The 18,101-nt window shown below is 45.4% G+C and overlaps 1 protein-coding gene across 2 annotated transcripts in view; it reads right to left on the minus strand.

The window, feature by feature from the left end:
- Positions 1 to 18,101, minus strand: part of CRHR2 (corticotropin releasing hormone receptor 2) — a 245,018-nt gene that overhangs the window by 173,865 nt on the left and 53,052 nt on the right. Inside the window, exons 1-2 of one of the 2 annotated variants that reach the window (XM_090047827.1) lie at positions 4,076 to 4,392; positions 3,799 to 3,918 (exon numbers count right to left, since the gene is read on the minus strand). In XM_090047827.1, coding sequence (XP_089903953.1) covers positions 3,799 to 3,918; positions 4,076 to 4,193 — 238 coding nt within the window. In that variant the 5' untranslated portion in view covers positions 4,194 to 4,392. Of the gene's footprint in view, positions 1 to 3,798; positions 3,919 to 4,075; positions 4,393 to 18,101 lie in introns of those variants that run through there. The other variant, XM_090047826.1, reaches the window with a different exon arrangement.

The following is an 18,101-nucleotide window of genomic DNA, read 5'->3' on the forward strand; positions in this document are numbered from 1 at the left end:
AAAGAGCCTCTATAATACCGGTCTCTCAAGCCCAACATGCCTGCACAGACACATATTCCTCAGGATTTCATTTGCCCTTTTTACCTTCATTTTTCTACAAATGATCCAAAAATTTTTGGTGTATAAAAAGCATAGGCTGGACACTCAACAGCTTCAGTTTTCAAAAACCTAGCCAAATAGCAAGAGGTCTTCTGTTTGTCCATACTGGCAAATTGGACTGAAGGGTGAGCAGATGCGTATCTGTGAATGTGCCTTCACTTCCTGAAGCACCTAGGAGGAAATCTAGCACTCGGAGACCTGCCGCCTTTCCTAAGCACTGGAGAGTTAGCGGTCACTGAACCCTTCCCGGACAACTCACAGGACAGGATTTGAATTGCTTGTACAAGCTCTCTGATAGTCGCTGATGGATGTCTTTGTGCATTGACTCTTTAGTTTTCACCCCCTTGCCTTTAATATTTTTCCATTTAGTTCTGCTGGGAAAGTTAAGATTTTTACTGCACTTTCCAACCTGAGTACGCGCAGTTTTGCATTAGGCATATCTAAACTAAGGCAACAGGATTGGAAAACATGGACTCTGCGTTGGAGGTCTGACAATGGCGTGTTTCTATTTCATGTGCAGTCTTTCTTTTGGCGATAAATACAACTCCTGGTTCAAACTAAGCTCTTGCGTAACTCCTTTAAAACTCAGTTGAGTCACAGGACCAAACACTCAGTAGGTGCAAGTTGGTATAGTTCCACCACAACCAACGAAGCTACAACGATTGGTGAAAATCGAGGCTCTTGCCCACAGGGCCACGAAGACCAAGGCTCAATAGCTTTGGCCATTTAATTCCAGATACAGTATTTACAGAGATCCAGTAACACATGACAAAATGCAACAGTCCCTAAAGAGTAGCTGCTCTCAAAATCAGTGACCAAGAATCTTCCATCTTCATGTCAAGACGCTGTATACAAAGGGAGCATAAATGCCTAAATTAAGCAGAAGAACATTTTTGATCCAGAATGGGATAAGAGTACGCCAGCACAAGCTAAAAAACATCATCCAACTCTTGTTCTTCTCATTTCCATCTATGCCTCTGAAACATCCCTACGATTTTTAGCCCCCAAACAGAAAAGAACTTTTGGAATTGTACCAAAAATTGGGCAGAAATCTCCCGTGTTGATCCAAGGGATCACTACAACAACCCTTGGTTTTATGGTCAGGTTATATGCCTCTATCATTCGTGAGATCTAGTTACTGTTTATTTTCAGTGTACTGTGCTTATTTTACTGTTTGCATTATGTACACAATCTGCTTCAAGACAGATTGGGACTTGCTACAAATGGTGTCTCAATAATTTAATGAACTAAGTGAAACATCACAAGTGAAAGTAGCCAAACAGTGGGAGCAGATGGGTTTCTCTGAACATCAGAAATGCTCTTACTGTATCCATTGCCATGCCTTTCAAATTGCAGAAGTAATTGCATCTCTGTATTAAAATCTCATCTGTATTAGACTAGTTAACAAGCAATTCCTGCTATTGATAGACATTTATTGGGAAATAACTGGTGTTAGGCAGCTGATTTTACAAGGTGTCTTAAACCCAAGATAAATCATTCAATACTTTGCTCATGTAAGGAAGAGTCTGAAAGAGCCAGTCCATAGATAAAATGCACTGAAGAAGGAAATCATCCAATACTTTTAGTGATAATTTGTCTGGAGTCAAATGCTAGAAGCAGTTGCAGGGGGACTGGACCCGATGATCTACAAGGTCCCTTTCAGCCCCTAGCAATCGATCAATCTGTGAACCTAACTCTTCTATACAGCACTGAACAATGGTGCAAACATACTCTTCATGAATTACATGCATTCATACCCTTTTCTAACATATATATTTTTCAATACACTGTTAAGAGGGAAAATGAGCGATTCATTTAACCAGGCTATGTCAACCAGATTTTCATGTTCCCGTTCAGCTGAGCCCTGTTCATTCATGAGCATATTATCCTGGAAATAGTACAGAACTAATTGTCTGACAAAAGTAATTGTGCCATAGTTTCTAGAGCAGAAAATTTCAAGAAGATTTAGGACTAAGCCAAGATAACTATTAAGTAATCACCATTAGATGTTATTCAAGAAAATAAATGCATTTGAAATTAGCTATGAAATATTATGGAGATCATCAGCCTCAACTGAAAGATTTAGGTCTTTTTGTCTGTGCACAGGAAATTCATTTAGCATCCCTCTAATTTGTCTTCTTTGAAAGACTCCGTTAGTAAAGAATCCAATTTGTTTCAGATTCAGCTAGGTAATAATCACAACATATTTCTTCCATCCTCATACAGCAGTATGTAAACGAGTAGTAGAAATGCTGGAAGTCCACGAGACCCACCTCCCACTGAGGGAAATTACAGAAAATGAACGTTCCCTGTTCTCAGACCCATGCTCTTCCACCGTGCAGACCAGCGCCTTGTTTCAACCAGCATTCAGGCACTTTCACTCTGGCCGAGTTGTGCCTTGCTCCTGAAATATTTCCATCCCTCTCAAACAGGAAAAGGCCATTCGGTGTGGGTCAAGACAGCAGAAATCTGGCCCGTAGCTAGGCACAGACCATGCTGCTGCAGACATCACCATTCATAGAATGGGTGTGAAGGGGCTGACCCTGCAGTCTGCACCCGAGCAAACAAATCACGGGCTTCACAAGGAGGTTTTTGCCCCTCGGAAGCTTTGTAGGATCGGGAGCCGCACTTTTTCGGGAGGGTCTGGCCTCCAGCAGCTCCCTTTGTTTTCCATAGGGGTTCCCAAGTGCTCCTGCTATTTGGAAGTCTGGCCAGGAGTGCAGAAGGAGCAAAGAAAACCACCTCCAGCAAGTTAAAAATCGCAATCTAAGGGACACCAGGTTGACTGAAATCCCATCCACACAAACAGGACGGAAACATCCCAGTGAAGCTGTCCCTGAGCCTGTAGACCCATGGGGGACTTCCAAATATACAGCAATCCATATCAATGCAGCGTGAAAAATGAACGCTCGATAATGCATGGTGCACGCCTGGAGTTTGCATGGGTGCTACTTGGTAATCTCCTAAAAGGATTCAGCAGTATTGACAAATCCAACAGGAAATGAATGCCTGCATCCCCAGCGTGATTATAGCCCCATCTGAAATGTGGGCTGGTGACTCACTATCACTTATAAAAATACAGTGCTCCTTTTATAGCCACCTGCAAACAATTTCTAAGAAACACATGGGGCTGCACGATGCTGCCCTGGTGGATATGTGTATTTTTTAATCTGCCTTGTGGAAAGCTAGTGGAGCTTCAATCTGAGTTACTGATGTGGCAGCTATGCCTGGTTCATCAGCAAACTGCAGAGAAGTTACTCCGTGGATTCAGTCCCCTCTGACTAGAGAAAAACTTCAGCACGGTTCAGTCCAGTCTAACCCCCAGCTCAGACAGACATCACCCCCTCTTCAGAAGATGGGTACTTCCCCAACATACCCCTGGGAGGGCTGGGCAAGCCAGAGAGATGCCCTATTCAACTGAAGTCACAAGCGCTCAAACACACCCTTGTAGAGAAAGAAATTTAGCCGGGTTGTTTAATTTCACGGGTTGAGAAATAGGACAAATCAGTATACAAAAGGCCGAGCCCCTGCTAAATCTGTCCCACTTGAGACAGGAATGTGCATGCATCCTTCAGAGTGTGGGAGACATGCCGATTCCCAGCCGAACACTTAAGAACTGTGTTTTTATACTGGTTCGGTGTGCACAAAAAAGCATTCATCTCCCAGCCCTGGGGAGGCTCCCAGATAGCCCACACTTACGGGTGGTGTTGTATTTGATCCCGTTGAAGAACTCCGGGCAGGGTCTCTCCACCAGTTCCCCAGCCGCGGTCTTGGGCCAGCACGTCCCAATCTGATCCGTGGTGGCATTGCAATAGGGACCTTCACAGGAAAAGAGAAAAACGAGAGAAGCGATTGAGCGAGCCTGAAGAGACATCACCTACATCACAAAGCAGAGTGTGATTTTAAAAAACTGTTTAACCCGTAGTCTTTTCCAACCCCCCTCCCCATCCCCATCCCCTAGGCTAATGCCTCCTACCATCAAAGCCCAGGAAGGGGACAGAGGAACTCTCAAAAAAAGTATCCTGCAAATGGTCCAGCAGGCTGCAGTTAGCATCAAATTCGTCTATGATGAACTGAGATATGGTCACATCCATTATTCCCCTGGGGGCTGTGGGGATGTATCGGCCTTGCTCCTTCCCTGGGTTTTTTCTTTGCTTTATTCTTCTTCGTCGGGGGGCAAGGGGGGTAATTAAAAAAAAAACAATCAAAATCAGAGACACTCTGCACTCATGTGTGAGGCTCTCTCTCTCTCTCTCTGTCTCTGTGAGCTGCCGGGTGGGTGTGTGGGCTGCAATCCTGCGTCTGCCTGTGCAGTGAAATCCTCTGAGCGCGTCTCCTTTAAAACAGCCGCCCAGTAACCAATAGGATAGTGGCAAGCACAGAGTAAGGGGCTTGCCTTTCTCAGCTGGCTCCCCCCACCGCCGTCTTCCTCTCACCCAGTCCAGCAGCTCTCCAAGCTCCTCTTCACATCCACAGCCCTTCGCATCCACCCTCCCCCTCCGCTGTAGATCATCAGCTGCAATTGCCTTGATTACCTTCCCTGCTGCAAGACTAGTTAATACAGATGAAAGCGAGGAGGAAAACTCCAAAGGAAAGCACCAGGATGAACTGAAACACCTTTGCTCACCTGGAAGCAAAGCAATTCCTGCCTGGCGCTGCAGACTGGGCAAAGGGTGCACAGGCTGAGATGCTGGGGGGTGGCACGGAGAGGCTGGGGAAAGGTTGGATTAGCAGCAGGCCTGGAGGGGCAGGAGCGAAGAGCTGTTGGCAGGGGGTGGATTTGGAAGTATTGGGGTGAAAAGGATCTGGAGGAGAGACCAAGAAAAGGCTGGGGAGGAGGCAGGGCTGGATGACAGCATAGGCAAACCAGGCACATGCCGAGGGCCCTAAGTGAAGAAGAGGCCTAGTTGTGCTTATTTTACATGCGGATTGAGTGAAAAAAAGTGATGTAAAAATTTCATTTTCAGCTGGGGGGCCACGAGGTTGTTCGCCTAGCGCCCACTAAAGGGTTGATCCAGCTCTGGGACGAGGCAGAAAAAAGAGAGGTGAAGGCAGAAGTGCCAAAGGGCCAGAAGCTGGATGCATTTAACTCAGACACAGATTACTGGGCTTTGTACAGGGTAATGCATGAAAGTCTGCCATCCAGAATAATGAGCCCTCCTAGACTTAAACTGTATGAAGTCAGGAGAAGTCTTAGATCAGGCATTTGGGCAGGTGGGCTTGGAAGTCTAATTACTGGGACAAGGGATTCAGAGATAAGAGGCAGATTGGCATGCGACAGGCTATGTCCATCTGACATGACAGCAGACATGAAAATCCAGCCGCCCCAGGGAAAGGCAGCACATGAACTATGAACACAATGTATTGCATTGGTTTGCTGCTCATCTTCAGAGTGTGCAGAAGTCCCAACTCTTCTGCTCTTGACCTGTGTTAAGACCAAACCCCTCCAAAACAATACAGCATATTTCCAGTGAGACCCCCATTCCTTTCCCTCTGCCCGAACCCTCCCTCCACTCCTGTTCAAGATTGCAGGGCTTTGTCCCCTTCGTTCTCCTTAAAGTGTCACAGTCCAAGAAAGGGATGAAATTGAAAGACAGGTGAGAAGCAAATTGCTAGGTTATAAAGGCAATGGGCTGATACAACATACTGGAAGTAAAGCCAGGCGGGAACATGTTCTCCCATCTGTTTGCAAGATTTCACAAATGTTCCCATTCTGCATCAGGATAAAAATAGGACCATTCACATTTTTTTTTTTGGGGGGGGGAGAAACCAGAAATAGAGGGGAAACCCACTGTAGAATGGCAAATACTTTGGTATTTAAAGCACTCAGTCGGGATACGGGAGAACAGGGTTGAAGTCCACGCTGTTTGTTTCACAGAAGGGACTTGAACCTGGTTCCTCCATAGCCCCATATGAGTAGTACCCTAAGCCCTGGGGTACTGATAACCCAGCAATGCCCAATAGGGTTTTATCCTCAAAGCCCAGCAGTGCATTGATAAGGGTCTCGTTTCACCTCCACGAGTGATACCACTAGGCTCTCCAACCTGGCCTTTTGTAACGAAGGGTGTAGGACTGGACGTCCGGCCACTGCAATGGTAGGGAAGTCGTTTAATGTATGCTTGAGAGATTCCGGGGAAAGGACCCGGTACCACGATTCAGAAGATGGCAAAATCCCCACTGTCCACGTCAGTCCGACCTAGGGGGAAAAGTCCTTCCTGATCCAGATGTGCAGATCAGTGTCATCCTGACTAGAGCTGGTTGGGAATTTTTATAAGAATGCATATTCCAACGCTAACCTTAACGTAGACTTCAGCAGCATGCCCCAGGCTAAATGAGAACCCCTGTTGGATACTCCTGCATTTCTAATGTAACGTACAGTTCTTACACATTCCAGCCCGTGGTCAACTGATTCAACTACACGGTGTCTTTCCACTCACTCACCCACGATACCTAAACACGGCAAGATCTTACCATTTGCCCAAAGACTGAGCCTCTAGTCCACCAAAAAGAGATCACAACATGCACCATTTTATTCTCTATACTGAGCGTGGCGACAGAGGCACTAATGTGCAATAGACTAATTCTACTGAGCATTAGTGCATCGTGGCAAAAACCATGTTAATGAGATAATGTGCAATAGAATTAGTTCACTAGGCATTAGCGTCGCTAAAAAGGTATGCACCAGCACTACTGCGCAGTAATGCCAGTTACTGCACATTTGAATTAGTACCTGTTATTATAGGTACTCAACATGCAGTAACTACGGTGCATTAATGCATGTGGAGATGTGCCCCCTCAGTCAAAAAACTCTAGCTTACCCCATACGCTAGCCGGCAGCAAACCCAATTTGCTCCTTCCAGCATTCAGTATAAATATCTGCATATATTTTCCCTCTTTCTTCTCCCACTCAAAGACAGATACACCTGTACTCCATACACATACGTTGTCTTTCTCTCAACCCATTCACATACACAGCACAAGTGGCAAAACTTGAAAGTACATCATTCATAAAAAGACACTAGCCAGAATACTTGAATTACTAAAGATGACTTGTTATAATGTCAGATGTTCTCAATGATTTCCAAAACTGAAATGGGTTTATTAGTAACAGAACGGTGATGAGATGCTGGAGAAGGAAGCTTTTTTAAATGGGACTTTACAGGTTTATGAACTATGTGTGCATTTGGATGATAACCCTTGTTCGGTTGCCCTTTTCCTTCCTCTTAAAACAATTGGTTCCTTCAGAACTAACTAGGAAGGTTTTTTATAAAAGGGTACAACTGGAAGTTAGGTATCTAACCCGCTTTTGAAAATCTCCTCCAACGTTCCCTTCTGGTATCATGAAATGTAGAGCTAATTAGGTCTCATCTTCAAGGCAGTGGGAATACACACCGGAGTGGTAATTCATTCAAAGACTGCTAGGGGCTGGAAGGGACCTGCTAATGCTAATGATACCATCCAGCTCTTTCCAAAAGCTATTATTGTACCAGTTTGTTTTTGCACTGCTGGTGGTACTGCAGAGAGGAGTCCAGAACTGGTCATTATTGTAGACTCAAGTGAAGGATTTGTCTGGTACTCTTGCTTCACAACAGCCAGCAGTAAGCCCCGTGAGCTCAAAGTTATTTTCCGGTTAGACTTGATACAAAACATGAGTCCTGAACTTGAAGGCACTAGGACACCTCGATGGTAAAGCACAGGGGTGTCAAACTCATGCACTCCTTCGGCCCAGATCCAGACCACAGGGGTCCTTGCAGGCTGGATCCAGATGTGGGAGTGGGGCAAGTAGCAATGACTGCAGGAGTTAGCACAGCCATCACTCATTCTCTGTCCCCCTCCATATGCCAGATGTAGGTGGTGGTACTTGCCCTGCTTACCCCAACCCCTGTAGGATCCTCATGGGCCAGACAACACAGCTCAGCAGGACATAATATGACACCCCCGGTAGGGCAAAAAGCACTCGGACACCACAATGAGAGGCACCACGTAGGAGTCTGGGGGGGAAGCACACCAAGCACATCTATAATAGAAACATCAGACAACGTGTACACAGGGCCATACTGATACTTTTTCAAATGATGATTAGTACCATCTTCCAGAAGTCTACCCTTCGAAGCAAACAGAATTACATGTCCAAAACAGTACAATCCATTTACTCAAAATCTATTTCTTAGATTCATTCATGTGCATGGGGAAGACGATACATAATGTGCAGAGTTGCAAATGTTGTAATTTAAAGATAGGTGGATATTAAATGTCAATAAATACAGCTCTCTCCGTTTCAGCGGACTGGATGGGGGGGTTTTTTTGGTTAAGAAAAGACAAGTTCTTTACCATCACAACTGAAATATGACTGTAGCATGCAAGACAAACATTCAAAAGGCAGATTTGTAGTGATGACTCCACAGCTTTGCTGATGTTAGAAAATATTTACTGCGGGTGTAAAAAGATTCTAATAGCATAAATAATATATGGCTTCTAACTACATGCTGATATATTTTATCCAGAGCATTAATACACTTGTCATTCTCTGCAGCTATAAAAGCTATACAAGCGAGTCATATGACATGAAGCAAACAATGAGACATTGCAGGAAGATTATAAGAACGCACTGAAAAAAACAACACAACCGCCCTGACACATTGGTGAAGTGCCAAGATTTTTTTTTTTAAAGATGCTTTAAATGAACATGCAAAAGAAGAGAGAAAGAGAGAAAAATATGCTGTAAAGGAACAGTCAAAGCCATCCCAATTGAATATTTATATAGTGGAAGCAGCAAGGTAAGATGCATATGGACCTATATAAAGAAAAGGACCCAGACCCTCAGCCAATGTAAATACGATTTATATGGGCTGAAGTCTACTCTGAAGTGTAAAATATATTTATGCAACAACTCAAAGAGAAGTTACAGCAAGCCCAAATGGTTAGTACATGCCTTATTAGCTCTACTGGGGTTTTGTTTGCAATGGGAGTGGTGTTTGATCAGCATGGGATCAAAATGCCTTAGCTTGTCTGCTATGGAGGTAAAATATATTTTTTTGTTAGTTATGAGATACCTGCCTGACCACCCACCAAGGTGTCAGCACTGCAGCTTTTTGCATAGTTAGACCAAATGTCACCAGTGTTTCTGCTGTTTTGCCTACCACACACAAATGAACTGTGATTGTACCAATGCCATCTCGGAAAACCTGGTCAACTATCCCATGATGCCTCAGTAGGCTGCAGGCGGAAAGTTTTGGGAATGTCTGGCATGGAAACACCAATTTAGGTCTGTGCAATCTTGTACTGCACCTAGTCTAAACATGGCACAAGAGAAAGTCTGGGTGCTAAAGAGTTCACAGTCTAACACCAGCGTAACTGGGGGTGGGTGAATGGGGCACTAGCCCGTGGCACTGATTCAAAGGAGGCACCAGAATGGCAGCCCCTGGCAAACCTCCCAGTAGCAGCAGTAGCAGCTTTACACCCCCTGCTCTTGTGCCCAGTGCACCAAAAATGATAGCTATGTCTCTGCAATCCAAACAGGCAAGACAGGCATAGAACAGCGGTGGGAGCAGAGAGGTGAAATGACTTGCCCAAAGCCACACAGCCAGTCAGTGGCAGTGCTGGGAAGAGACCCAGAGCATCCCTTGTTCTCACCCACTACACTGTCCACGGATGCATGTCACCTTGCAACCTCTCTTTTGGCAGAAGTGTCTTGCCACCATCTCTATCTACGTGAGCCTGTACATGTGCGAGCCCCAGGCTGGCAGTGTGCATCAGTGACGGAAACAAAACAAATCGACTGTAAAATGAAAAGTGCCCCACTGAGCTCCGAATGTGGAAATGTCGGCAACACACTGAGATGTGCTCAGAGATTCTGCTTGCTACATTTTATAAAATTAAATGTGTTTTTTTAATAAAAACAGATAAAAGGAGAACACCAGATAACAGATCTATTTCCTCATCAATAGCCAGCTGCGTATTATAAGGACTCAGGGGGCAGTTGGAGGCAGCAAAGAAAATTCTTGGAGATTAAATAGGGGGAAAAACACAAACACACCCACAGCTATATCAATTTTTGATAAAATAAGCTCGTTGTTCTCAATGCATTTCTCTTGCAGCTATGTAGGAGCTGATCAGGCTGGAGGACAAGCTGGATAAATTTATTGTATGGGGTAGACAACAGGATAGAGGCAGCAGTACTGAGAACATTAACAGAGGACCTAATTACCACCCCCAGAATGCGACTAGGTAGGCAATTAAAAACAGCAGTCTAGGCAGAGTGGGAGCATGTCAAAGGGCATTTGTGGCCAAGTGTGACAGCAGTCCTTTTTCACTCCCCAACTCTGTCTTTACAATTTTGGGGCTCACCCCTCTTGGGATAATGCATACCCAGGTTTGGGTTGATTAGTTTGTCTCCTTTGCCAACAAAGACACCCAGTTCCTTAAGGCTAAGATAGCTGCTGGTGCTACTCGCTCACTTTGGGTATGTATCTTACTTAATTTAGGGTTAAGTCGATGGCCTAAGTGGCAATCTGTTCACATATTTGGGGAGGTTAGATCGGGCAAAAAATGACCACCCATGTGTGGACCTTACACCTATATTAACGTCATTAGGATTAGACTGACCTTAGTGCCAATCTGTACAGATGTTCGGGAAGGTTAGATTGGGCAAAAACTAGCTAGCCTGACTTCAGTTCAACTAGACAGTGAACTATTCAGACTGAGCTAACCCATGCCCAACTTATCCCAACATGTATCAGCACAGCCATAGACAGATAACCCCCTGCACATCTGCTGCCCCCCTGCCCCCATTCACCCCAACTTACTTAGCTCATGTTCCCAGCATGGCTCCCAGCCCCGGAGAATGTGTGTACACGTGGGACCTGATCTACAATCACCCAGCTTAAAGTGGGCCATGTGATTGTAGGTACACACATACATGTTTGCAGCACAGAAACCCCAGTTGCTTGCCCTAGACCCGGGACTGTGCTTTTCCTCCTCTCCTCTCCCACCCTGACAAGGCTATCTTGACCACCCCAAATGGACAGCCATCCCCCCGCATGGACCCATCAGTCCCCCCGCAAACCTACCAACACCCCTCTGCAAACCCCTAGCTCCTCCAATCCTGCCTGCCCCTCTCCCTACCCTGACTTACTTTGGGCTCCCAACACTGATGAAGTCTGTACACCCAGCCCCACATCTACAATCACATTGCTCAAAGTGGCATGATGTGGATCAGCTTCGGGGAATGTCTGTGTGGAGCCTCTGTCTTACTGCTGAAGCAAGCCTGCAGCCAAGCTTTTCCTCTGCAGGTATTGGCTGTGGTTTTGCTCTTTACTCCACTGCTTTCTTGTGGGTTCTCGCAGAAAGGGGAAGATCTGGACCTGAGCAATTGGCACTAGAGTGATAAAGCTTTTATAGGGAAAAGAGGGGGTTCAAATCGGAAACAAAACAGAGGAGCTCCCCCAGGTGATGGAATCCAATCCCATGCTCTTGTAGGCAGCCACATCCTATAATCAAGTGACCACATCAATTTATCAAGCATGTAGTGGGGGGAGTAGGAAGGGGGGAGGCTGTGGTTTGTGTCCCCGAGCCCTTTCTAGGATTGCTAACCACAATCATTAACAAATAACGAGGTTTTAAAAAAATAAATGCTGGTGGGGTTTTTTTTCTCTCCTTTTGTTTTCTGTACCTTCCAGCTGCCCCGGGGTCATGTTTGCAAGCTTTCTCTCGCCTGTCATGAGGGCTAGAAGTTGGCTTGTTTCAAAATGAATGCCAAGGGTCTCATGCAATCTCTTGATTCAAGCAGCTGAGACTTTTAAAAAGGCATTTAAAAAAATCACGACGCTTGTGATAAAAATCACAAGAGCGGAGAACACTGAATGTGGAGCAGTCTAATTTATCTCAGAGAAGTGACAAAAAAAGGTCATTGAAAAATATCTTTGTGAGCCAAAGGTAACAATTATCTTCCACCGGAATGGCTTAACGGTATCTGGAGTAGGGATACAGTCCATTAAAAGCAAGGAAAACCTGCTATCCATTTGAATATTGTCTACCGCTAATTATGATGGTAAGGTTTTCTAAAATATTTCTCAGATGCACACATGCTCTGAATCAAGCATATACCATTTATAGTCTAGGAGATACAAAATGAACCTGCCGGCATTATCTCACTGTGCTTTTTTTTATGCACCATGTAGAAAAGAAAACACACTATAAGACTTAAGATCATTAAAAGGGGTGCATCTTACAATCATATACTGGAAAAGCTTTTCTTGTCTGATGTTACCATAACAGGCTATTAAAAAGGGAAAAGAATAAAAGTCCAACTCCCTTATCACTATTATTTTCCTGCATTCCTCCAAGCCAAGACAATGAAAACCAGTGATGGCAATTTCCTTTGCATTCGCTGTCAGCTTCACTTTCAGGTTCTTTGATATCAGTTCCACTGAGCACTGAAGTTCATGTCTAAAGTTAAGCCGGTGTATAAGTTCTCCTGACTTCAAACCGTAAGCTATGGGGAGCAGCTAAATTGTGGGCCTGAGTGCTGCAGGGTTTGGGTTGAAAATACACATGACATTTGCTCGAAAACACTGGTTTTAATTGGACTTCAACTGCTCTTCCAGTAAGCTATCTAGACCCTTCAATAGCTAAATGTACATTTGGAGCCAGCTACAAATTGACTGAGTTCCTTTAATGAATGTAAAACAAAACAAAATGCATCATTACAGAACAGTAAACAGCTTAATGCTTCATTACATTTCTGTAACTCAGAGCCTACAATTTTATTTAGTGCTTAGGCCTGGAGGCCCAGACCCACACCCAACACACCACCCGAGTACAACAATCTCCTTACCTGGGGAGGGAGAATGAAGTAAAAAAGAATTTGCCAGAGTCACGGCTGAACTCTGACCACAGAGCATCACTGAATCATATACATTTAGGGTTGAAGGGACCTCAGGAGGTCATCGAGTCCAACCCTCTGCTCAAAGCAGGACCAGCCCCAATGAGATCATCCCCAACCGGGGCTCTATAGAGCTGAGAATTAAAAATGTCCAAGGATGAAGATTGCACCAGCAATCTGGGTAACCTGTTCCAGTGCTACACCACTCTCCAAGTGAGAAAGTCTTTCCTAATATCCAATCTCAACTTCCCTTGCTGCAGCTTGAGCCCACTGCTCCTTGTTCAGCCATCTGCCCCCACTGAGCACAGTCCAGCTCCACCCTCTTTGCAACCCCCCTGCAGGGAGCGGAAGGCTGCTTTTAAGTCCTTTCTCAGTCCTCTCTTCTACGCACAAAATAAGCCCAGTTCCCTCAGCCTCTCCTCAGAAACCATGTGCATCAGCCCTCTAACCATTTCCTCCATCTGCTGGCAATGCTCTTATTAATGCATCCCAGGATACTGTTAGCTTTCTTGGCAACAAGGGTACACTGCTGGCTCATACCCAGCTTTTTGTCCACCGTCACCCCCGGGGCCTTTTCTGCAGAGCTGCTGCTTAGCCGGGTGGTCCCAAGCCTGTATGGTGCATGGGATTCTTCTGTCCTTGGTGCAGGACTTCGCATTTGTCCTTGCTGAACCTCATGAGATTCTTTTTGACCCAACCCTCCAATCTGACTGAGTCACTCTGAATCCTAGCCCTACCCTCTAGTGTATCTACTACTCCCCGCAGCTTGGTGTCATCTGTGAACCTGCTGAGTGTGCACTGAATCCCGTCTTTCAGATTGGTAATAAAGCTATTGAACAAAACTGAGCCCAGGACACTCCACTTGATACCAGCTGCCACCTAGACCTCAAGCCATTGATGATCACTACCCGCTGAGCCCAATGATCCAGTCAGCTTTCTACCCACCTTCCAGTCCATTCATCCAACCCATACGTCCTATGCTTGCTTGCAAGATTGCTGTGGGAGACCGAAAGTAAAGCCTTGCTAAAGTCAAGGTATGCCACATCCACTTGTCTCCCTACATCCACAGAGCCAGTCATCTCATTGGAAAAAGCAATCAGGTTGGTCAGGCATGACTTGCCCTTGGTGAATCCACGCTGACTGCTCCTAATCACCTTCTCCTCCTCCAAGTGCTTAGAAATGGATTCCTTGAAGATCTGCTCCATGATTTTTCCAGGGACTGAGGTGAGGCTGACTGGTCTGTAGATCCCTAGATCCTCCTTCTTCCCTTTCTTAAAGGTGGGCATTATATTTGCCCTTTTCCAATCATCTGGGACCTCCCCCAATTGCTATGAGTTTTCAAAGATGACATCTGCAATCTCATCAGCCAACTCCCTCAGCACCCTCAGGTGCATCCTGTCCGGCTCCAGGGACTTGTACACATCCAGCTTTTCTAAATAGCCCCTAACCCATTCCTTCACCACTGAGGGCTGCTCACCTTCTCCCCAAACTGTGTTGCCCTGTGCACCAGTCTGGGAGCTGCCCTTGCCTGCGAAGACTGAGGTAACAAAGGCACCCTCTCTGTGGCTGGAAGACAGAATGCTTCAGTAGCCATTACAGTGTCCTTATGCTAAAATCCTGGCACAGAAATTAGCTTCCCCGCTTAAGACACACATACCTATTTTGAAGGAATGATTGTTGGGGGAAAGGTGCACATGCTACTAAGTAAATACAGTGAATCAGCTTAGATCCATTAGTTCCAATGTAAACCAATGGGGCAATGTTCTCCCGCTCCATTGCTTTATTCTGGAACCAGTGTAGACCAGCTGAGGATTAGTCCATTCAGCAGAAGACAATAATGATGAATGAAAGTGAAATATGAGTTAGTAAAAATAGATAATATTGCCTGTAGATATTAATAATAGTTGGTGCAAACAATTTTCTAATCCTGGAGACTAACACTTGCAGCTCATTTGACTTCCTGTTTCACACGCTATTTATTAATCCCATAATGAATAGGTTAATGTCCTTCTGTATTTGGTTAGCTATTTGCCTAATTAAAAAATAGACAGTGGGCACATCTACATATAAAATTAGTACTCCTGAATAAGCTCCAGTGCAGTTTGCACCAGAGCTCATTGCTCCCAGGTGCAGCCTTTACACATGTACCCAGGACCAAAGCACATCCAGCTGGCAGGGGGGCTGCGGGTCAGCCCGACGACCCGGGGCTGCTCTACCCTGGCTCAATGTGTTGCAAAGGGGCTGGCTGGAGCATGAGGGTGCTACAGTGCAGGGATCTGCTACAGGACTACAGCAGTGAATAACTCCACTGCAGGATAAGACTTGTGTCACGCAGTACTGTCCTATGGCAGAATTAATTAGTTTACTCTGGCCTAACAGTGCTGCACGCGTAAATGGTGATGCTTTACTGCGGAGCTAATTAGTCAACTCCGCGGTAAAGCTCATGTGTAAATGCCCCCACAGTTTTAGTTAAATGTGGAGCGTTCTGGTTCCAACAGTTTGCAATTTAATCCTCTCTCATCCTTTACTGCCAACTTGACTTACAATTTCACTGCTAGAAGGAGACTGCTGATATTAAGGAGCCTTCAAACTCCCAATCTCTTCATTAACATGTTCAGAATCTCCTTCAGAAATAGCTGAAATAGCCTTTATGACATAGCTAATTCGAAATTTCCCTGAGCAGCTATGTGTGTGTGTGGATGGATTTGTCTCCTTAAAATATCCCCATTGTCAGCCCTTCTTCCCTTCCAACAGCTAATATATTTATCAGGATCAGCATTTACAGACCAGGTTATATGCAGCAACTGTGTTCTGCTACAAGTGTTTGTTTGGCATAGCGATGTCCTTTTCTGCAGTCTGTTTAAAGAAGAATTAACTGCTGTTGACAAAGTGATTTATCCACAGCTATGAATGTCTGTATGCTCAGGAATACTCAACTCCAAGAATGAACATGTTCTCTTCTCTTAAATTGCTTGTGTAAAAGTACTAAGTAGAACTATTGTATAAAGGTCTCTTTCCTTCCACGCTTGCAAATAATCTATCTTTGACAGAAATAATGAAAAAACACACACACAGCATTCATCTAGCAACAGAGATACAATTTATAGGAAGTACTCTGGAATTCTCTTGGAACAAAGGCAGAAAGAGATAAAAGAAATAAATCACTCTTAATTGGACTGGAAGTCTCTAGTTCTGAAATAAAACATATACTTTTCCCAGCATAACACATCATTGTTTGGCTTGCCAGGTAGAAATTTGGTTTTCTAATGCTGGCCGCTGGAGGTCTCCCATAATTTTCCATTAATGAAAAAGAAACATATTGGAAATGATGCAGAGGGGAAGCAGGGTAGGAGGAATGCTATCTGCACCACAAAGCCCATGAGGCCAAGTCGGAGCATTCCCCATCTCATACATATGCACAAGATCTGCATATGTGCAAAGGCAATTTTACTGCACTTGGTGTTTCTACAGCAAAAACAGCAACAGGAGCAGCGAGGCAGCGTTTAACCGAACAGGGACTGTCTTCTTAAATAAAAGATTATTGCACAGGGCCCGATTCAGATTAGCTTTATAGACACCAGATTATCAGAAAAGCAGTTCAAATCAAGGGGGTTAGTCCCCGAGATTCCCTAGGAAGTCAATGGCGAGAGTCTGGCAGCTCTGAAAGGGGATCCAGAGCACCCAGGTACTGAGCAGGGAGGCGCTTAGTGCCAGCCTAGCACAGGGGTGCGTCTGAACCCTTGCCCCAGAGTTTAGCTACTGAGTCAGGCTGTACATGAGACCCACTGAGCCCAATGGGCAGGCACCTAATGGACTGGTAGTGCCTGCCTTCTGCACTACAGCCTAGTGATGACAACACTGACCCAGGACGGGACAAACTGAGGTGCTAAGCTCCTCGCCTACCCACCACTGCTACTTCCCAGAAGTGTGCCTTAGCCACTAGGCCACAGTGTTCCCACTGGGTACAGAAATCATGCTCTCACTGTGAGTCTGCGGTGGACAACTAGCTCATCTGGTTTTCAAGGCTCCTACCGCAGTCCAGTCTGCAATATGATGCATTTAGGGAGAAGCGAGGTGCCTAGCACCTCAAACTAGATTCACTTCTGTGCATGTGCAGGTGCCTAAGCCTATGTGCTAAGGGGGCTTTGCAGGATCAGATGGAGGCACCTACATTTAGTGAATATCTAAGGGAAATCCCAATGCATTCCTCATCCAGGGCCCCACCATCAGATGATTCATTTGTTTCTGGTTTAGCTTTAATGGCCTGCACTCTTCCACCCTTATTTCTCGAACGATGTCCCTAAACCAAAGGAGTTAACAGAGGGCTTCTCTTTTCCCTCACAAGACAAACCCATAGCCATCCTTTTGGGGAATTTGCTTGCAAACCAGTTTTGGTATGAAACTGGATTTACTGAAAAGTGATTTTTTTTCCTTTGCAGAAGTGGATCGGTTTTGATGAAAGGAGTCACAGGTCCAGGGTGGTATTTCTGGTCCGAGCCAGAGGCAGCCAGACCTCCCCAGCCAGGGTAACAGCACGTGGGATGCGGGAAACGCAGCTCCAAGTTTCTGCTCTACCCAGTCCAGACCAGGGCCCGGCATCTCCATCTCCCACATCCCAGAGGAGCCCCTGACCCCTGAGAAAGAGTCAGCCTATCTCTGTTCATCTTGCTCAATGAATATATATGAAGGATCCCTTCCAAGGAAAAGCCAGTTGCTTGGTTGCTTGAGCACTCATGTGGGGCATATACAACCTCTGGTCTGAAGTAGGTGAACAAGGATCTGAGACGGGTTTTCATAGCCACGGATAAGTGCACCAACCACTGGGCTACTGGCTTTTTGTGGCTCACTCTCTCTCTCTCTCCATTTCCTCCTCATGTGCAATGGGAAAATATTTGTTACCTAGACTTTGTTGTGAGATGATACAACCATGCCCCCATCCTGCTCATCACAATGGGCTGACTCGGTTGGGTTTGCTTACAAGTATAACGGAATAAATCCAAAGGCAGTTAAGTGAGGTGCCGACAGCAAAAGCCTTCTTCCCACTAAATTGCAGGGGGCAGCTTTGAATAGCCCATCCCGGGCTTGCAATTTCCCTCCTGGTGCTTCCAGAATACCCTGA

This window comes from Crocodylus siamensis, chromosome 5 (assembly GCF_052110815.1).
Source record: "Crocodylus siamensis isolate JL-2025a chromosome 5, ASM5211081v1, whole genome shotgun sequence".
Classification (NCBI taxonomy): domain Eukaryota; kingdom Metazoa; phylum Chordata; order Crocodylia; family Crocodylidae; genus Crocodylus; species Crocodylus siamensis.